Below are 6,524 nucleotides of genomic sequence, written 5' to 3'. Positions count from 1 at the left end.
GTGGAGTCCGAAAAATCTGTCATGTCGCCAGCCGGCATCGCAGACTGCATGCCGACACCTCACGGGGGCAAAAGTTGTAAACGAAGGGGATGGGTGGGCAGCTGTTAGTTTCCAAGAGATCCTGCCCTGGCGGAGGGGAAGTTCGCTTGGTCTTTGCTCATGTACAGAGTGAGAGGAGGGGGCCATTCAGTTATACAGTCCTCCACTTGCTCCGTGAATGTACAAATGGAGGAGGCTTGTAGCATGTACCTTAAGCAGAGGGGTTTCCAGCTATTGCACAAACTGTGGAAGGGAAGGATGTGTTGAAAAACCAGTATGCTAGAAGGATACGAGAGAGCCAGTTTGGTGTAGCGGTTAAGTGCATGGACTCTTATCTGGGAGAACTGGGTTTGATTCCCCACTCCTCCATTTGCAGCTGCTGGAATGGCCTTAGGTCAGTCCTTGAAAGGGCAGCTGCTGTAAGAGCTCTCTCAGCCCCACTCACCTCACAGGGTGTCTGTTGGGGGGTGGGAAGAAGATCAAGGAGATTGTAAGCCGCTCTGAGACTGAGATTCGGATTAGAGGGCAGGGTATAAATCTGCAATTCTTCTATGAAAATTATGTGGATACAGAGTCTGGGAGGGATGCACAAAACTGCCTACTGTTGTACTAGCTAATGCTATGAATGGTAACCATATGAGCTATCCTTTAAGTTTAAGGCTTCTTGAGTACATTTACATTACATAACTGCAGTTTCCTCCCAAATTAGATTCCTGTCGAATGCAGGGTGATTTAAGCATTAAGCCAAGAGTGGGGACAGATAAGCCCATTCAAGCGGCTGCCGCTTGAAATTATGAGAACAGCTTTTGGTTTTTTAAACAATACGCTGTGAGCTGTAGCTCTGTAGCAGCCCATTGTATATATACTGTAGGGCCTTTCCAAGGGAAAGTGTGTGATGAGGCAGGTTTCCCTTACAACACGGATGCTCTCTGACTCTCTGGACATTTCATCCATGGTGTACTGCGTACTCAGAGCACAAGCTGATAACACGCATCACAAAAATATCCCTGTAGTGTAACAGTGATCCACAATGTGGTGTCTGTCGATGGGGTTTCATGGTACCCTTTGCTACTTCCTCAGAGGAGAGCCAGTCCTGGCTTATTTCCTCCTCACTGGAGGAGAGCCCAGAAACGACTGACTTTAGTGGTGGTGGCTTTTCGTATTGGCCCCAGCCCTCCACAACATTCTCAAATGCCCACAAGCCAAACAAGACTGGGGACCAGTGTTCCCTCTAAGCTGGAGTCTTGTGAGCAAAAATTCCACTCTGTGAGCTACTGGCATTAAAGTGAGCTACTGCATAGTGTGCTCTGGGGTCATCCTTCCTGAGCTAAGACAAAAATATGAGCTGGAGGCTAAAAATCTGTGAGTCCAGAGAAGGGCAACTAGAATGATTAAAGGGCTGGAACACCTTCCCTATGAAGAAAGGTTGAAACGCTTAGGGCTCTTTAGCTTGGAGAAACGTCGACTGAGGGGTGACATGATAGAGGTTTACAAGATAATGCATGGGATGGAGAAAGAAGTACTTTTCTCCCTTTCTCACAATACAAGAACTCGGGGGCATTCGATGAAATTGCTGAGCAGACAGGTTAAAACGGATAAAAGGAAGTACTTCTTCACCCAAAGGGTGATTAACATGTGGAATTCACTGCCACAGGAGGTGGTGGTGGCCACAAGCATGGCCAGCTTCAAGAGGGGGTTAGATAAAAATATGGAGCAGAGGTCCATCAGTGGCTATTAGCCAAAGTGTGTGTGTGTGTGTGTGTGTGTGTGTATATATATATGGCCGCTGTGTGACACAGAATGTTGGACTGGATGGGCCATTGGCCTGATCTAACATGGCTTCTCTTATGTTCTTATGTGAGCTAGCTCACGCTAACTCAGCTTAGAGGGAACACTGCTGGGGACGTCATCACTTTACCCCACCCTGCCGTGGAAGCTTGCTGGGTGCTGTGTCCTTGGGCCAAGCACATACACCCAACCTACTCTACCTCCCAGGGTTGGTTGTGAGGAGACCTATGTAAGAGGTTTTAAGTCTCCACCAGGGAGAAATGGTGGAGTAGAAAAGCAAAATAAAAACCAGCACCAGTTTCCTCACAGGTTGCCCACAGTTGCTGCACTAGGTGAAGAGTCCATGGAAGTTGGGGTGTGGGCGGGGGGAGAAGACTATAAATAGCCTCAATCCAGTCCAGGGCTCAATCCAACCCTTTGGCGCCTGCAGGCACATCTGGGCTTCTGACACAGCGTGGTGGGCAGAGCCCCAATGTGGCTGCCACAGAAGGTGGAGCCAGCCTCTAAGTGGCTGCCACCACAGCTTAACTTCAGACATACATTCAAGATCCTGCTTCTGTTGTGGTCGAAGCAGCCGCCAAAGTCATGCTCTTCAGAATCTTCATAGCCAGTCAGACCTCCCAATGGTCGGTCAATCAGAAGCCTTGCTGGAAAAAGCAAAGAACATTTGATAGTTACCAGGAAGCATCACAGTGCCAATCTTGGGGACCCTGTTCTAGCTTATCAGAAAGCTTCCAGGATACAGAGAAGAGGGGTCTTCCATGAAGAAGGTAGAACAGTTAAGTATTATTTGCAGTTGAACACTGTCAAGAATACTGCACTGTGCTTCTTTTCTGATCACAACACATACAAAGAGAATCACGGAAAGGTTGGAAACAAGGAACTGAACTGTGATGTATTACCAAATAAAAATTAATTCTTGTTTTAAAATATTTCCTGTTATATTCTTCATACTGTCATCAGTTTACAAAAATGTAGAATCTTACAATATGATTTCCGAGTGATACACCAAATATATAATTCACGAATCTCACATACACAATTTCAGCCTTGAAAAGCTTTGTAAACTGATGACAATATGAAGAATATAAGAGAAAACATTTGAAAACAAGAATTAATTTGTATTCATTAATAGATCACGGTTTAGTTCTTCGTTTCCATCCTTTCTGATCATGGCATTTAAAAAGGCAGTGGAAAGGGGGGGGAGATGACAACTCAAAAGCGGTTTATCAGCAGGTCTTTATTTATAATAGAGGCTGAAGCAATCATTACAATGTAGAAGGGCAACACAGTTAACAGCAATTCTTTTTTTTTTAATAGCAGTTCAGAACAAAAACAGTGCGTGTGGGGGAGAGGTCAACTCTCGATACAAACTAGCAACTAAAGCACAATAACTTACCATCAGAAACATTTTTTTAAAAAACGGTGACACTGCTTTTACAGTAAGCAAGGAACACAAATGGGGGGGGGACAACAGAACTACTTAATGTGGCTTGTCACATTCTAATGTTGAATTTTGGCAACCGTTTAAGAATAAAAATTTTAACCAAGAGTAATTCTAGTGTGTAAAAGGAACTAAACAGAAAAGCTGCGCTTTGGGGGCACAGCTGCTTCCCAAAGGATTTTGTTTCCCCCCCATAAACACGCTCTTCAGGTGCAACCAATCAGGAATGTCTCCTGCAGAAACCCTCCGGTGAACGGGAGAGGCAGGAATATAGCAGAGCCCTTGTGAAACACCTCGGTTTTTAAGTTCAAAAATGAAACATGCCAGGAAATCACCTGGAGGGACTGCATTCTGGGTCCAAGCAAGACTTCATTTCTTTAAAAAAAAAAAAAGAGTTGTTTGTCAAAGGTGGTGGTGGATTTTGAAGCATCATTTGCAGATCGCATCAGCTAGTTTCACCAACTGGCGGGGCTTCTACCGCAGGCACCGTTGTTTAGAAGGAAAGTTGATTTTGGTTTTTTTGCAAAGGAGAGAGCGCATCGATTTTTTAAAAAAAGGATCATGCTTGGTCGCTTGCTTTCTGAAGCCATAACATTTTAAAAAAAGGGAGGTGTTACGCAACACAGCAGTGTAAATGTATATAGAACACAGTGACTATACAGTTTTACAATACGTCTCACATCCAATGCAGTTATGTAGTTTTTAAAGCATAAGAGGTTATGTAGGCAAGATGGCAGCCGACTGAAAAATCTCCAGAGAGTGGAAGAGCATGTTGTGCGCAGATGTATGACCCAGCTCCTTCCACTACAGGTGGTGCATTTTTTTTCTTTTTGCAACCACAAATACACATCTGTTGTCTAACTATCCTGCTTGCATTACCCATAGAAAGATAAGGCAGAAGGTATCCATACAGATTGCAGGATCTTTTTTTAAACTTTTTTGTTTTTAAAAAAACCCACAAAACCAGAACAACCTGTGTTGTCCAAACTGTGCACATTTCTACCAACCCTGTGAAATGAGTATGTCATAGCCATAATTTTCTATTTTAAGAAAAGTAAGCCCCCCCCCACCCCAATCTATAAATTTCTCTATTAACAGCTTCCCCAAAATACAGTGCTGAGAATTTAAAAAAAAATAGTGGTCAATCCCCCCTTTCCCTTGTAATAAATAAAACCAAAACTGATTCCCCCCGTTCCCTCCCTCACTCTCAGATCTCTTGTTTAATTTAAAAAGCCAATCCAAAATGCTATTTGGGGGGAGGGGAGAGAAGACCACCACCACCCCACCGAAATGTGTCACCAGTTTTACTGGAATTCTCAGCTGGTTGCCAGTCTGATTTAGGAGCAGTTTTTCTCAAAATTATATGGGGCTTTCCCATTTTGTTAGTTGAGTTGCCCAGCCTGCTGGGCATGGCCAGTAAAAGGTAAAAACCCGCAGAGCAGAGAACTCCCCGATATTTCTCTCTGGCTTTATTGAACCAAAGTTTCGGCTACTGTAGATTATTTAACAAAGAAACAGAAAACGAGTGGGGGGGGGGGGAAGAGACTCGGGTCCAGATGGGCATGCTTAAATGTTGCTTGTGCAGTCCTGAAGAAAATGAATTAGTACAAAACAAAGAATCCAAAGGAACGATTCCACAGACGCTCTTCTTGGGCGCACACTCTGAGCGCAGCTAGAGATTTCTACGGGGCCAACGCAGAAGCTCCTAGTGGCTGGCACTCAAGTGTCTTTAAACATCCTATGGAAACAACACTGCAATCCAATATGGCTTATTCAGACGCACTTACCATGAAGCTACGGCTAGGCTACTTCTTGTGCAACAGAAAGTTCCCTCCCCCTTTGTCTAACCCCATCACCCTCTCTAACCAGCCCGAGACTTGTCGCTCTTCCACTATATATTGCTTTAATTGACCAGCTGCTGTTTCCTGTTTTCAAGATTTACAAGGATTTCCTTGTACTTCTCTGAGGACCTGTTCTCCACCCAGGCCTCTGTAAGTTACAACTAAAAAAAAAAAGTCCCCTTGCTTTTATAACAAGGTGCTCTACAAAAAGCTTGTGAGAGTGAAAACACATTGCAACCTCCTATCAATGTTATCCCTCCCCTCTCCCTGCCCCATCCCAGCTGAAATATTTAAGCTACTTAAATGTTTATTCTTCTTCCTTCTACACATGTAAAACTTTTACAAAGAGTTATATAAAAAAGTTAAATGGGGATTTGGCACCTTCAGGGGAAAAATTAAAAGGAAACTCAAGATTTAAAAAAAAATTGCGCAGAAAAATAATCAGTATTTACAAAAAAAAATTAAGTCAGGAAGAGGTTGCGCCTTAAGCATTTTAGTTTGCAAATTCCTTCTCCTCCCCCCTCCCTGGCCCCCGATTTTTAAATTTCCAGCTGTCTGTTTAACTTTTCCAGCTGTCTGTTTAACTGAGCATCCTACAATAACTTGATTGTACAGTGGAATGGATAGAGAGACCATTTCATCATATAAGTTCAGTCTCTGTTGCGTTGGAAGCTCTGGCAGTGGTCCAGCGTCTAGGAAATTCGGGGGGCTGAACGATCATTTGTGGTGGTCTTCTTCAGCTTAACGCCCCGCCGAATGGCGTTCAGCATGTCTTCACCTTGCAGGGGCTCCCCGGGGCTCTGGCCTGCTGACTGAGGGGCCGGCTGGCACGGGGGAGCAGTGAGACTTGGACTCTCCCTTTCGCTTTCTTCTCCGTCGCTTTCGGTGGCCGTTTGTCTCTGCTCCTCTATGGTGCTCGGCTTCTGGCTCACGGGTGGAGGGTTGACGGACGCCTGGCCACTCCAAGAGGAGGACATCCCCGTGACCCCGTGGTTGCCTCCTCCTGCCTCGGGGCTTTGTTCCGGGCTTTCTTCTGCACTGCTCGGCACACTGGGCAGCCCTCCCGGGATGTCCGGCACAGTCGGAGTTTTGACAGGAATCACGGGTGTCTTGATGGGGATGGGCCCTGCACCTACTGCCCCGCGTCTGACAGCTGGTTTGGTAGAAGGGGTCCGTCTGATGGTTGCTATGCCAGGCGTAACCATCACGGGTCCCAGGGTGGTTGGGAGGCCGGCAGTCGAAGCAGGACGCTTAGCGTGGAACATTCGACGGTAAGACTGGCTGATGTCGCTGTTTCTTGGAATCGTCGACGACTTGTCGAATTCTTGCTGCTCTGTCTCTTGGTCGCCGCTGACAGAGAAATAATCGTAGTCTGACACTGGGGAGGGGAGGAAAAAAGGTAAATTAGGCAC

At 45.5% G+C, this 6,524-nt stretch overlaps 1 protein-coding gene across 10 annotated transcripts in view; it reads right to left on the bottom strand.

Annotated features, from left to right (window-relative positions):
• Positions 1-3,050: 3,050 nt before the first annotated feature.
• The window catches only part of MTSS1 (MTSS I-BAR domain containing 1), a 225,664-nt gene continuing 222,190 nt past the window's right edge, over positions 3,051-6,524 (bottom strand). For all 10 annotated transcript variants that reach the window (XM_060243235.1, XM_060243230.1, XM_060243238.1 and 7 more), the window contains one exon: positions 3,051-6,490. In XM_060243235.1, coding sequence (XP_060099218.1) covers positions 5,805-6,490 — 686 coding nt within the window. In that variant the 3' untranslated portion in view covers positions 3,051-5,804. The remainder of the gene's footprint in view (positions 6,491-6,524) is intronic.

Source organism: Heteronotia binoei, chromosome 7 (genome assembly GCF_032191835.1).
Source record: "Heteronotia binoei isolate CCM8104 ecotype False Entrance Well chromosome 7, APGP_CSIRO_Hbin_v1, whole genome shotgun sequence".
In the NCBI taxonomy this organism is placed as follows: domain Eukaryota; kingdom Metazoa; phylum Chordata; class Lepidosauria; order Squamata; family Gekkonidae; genus Heteronotia; species Heteronotia binoei.
The sequence above is the reverse complement of the archived record's forward strand: the minus strand, read 5'-3'. Positions and strand labels throughout refer to the sequence as shown.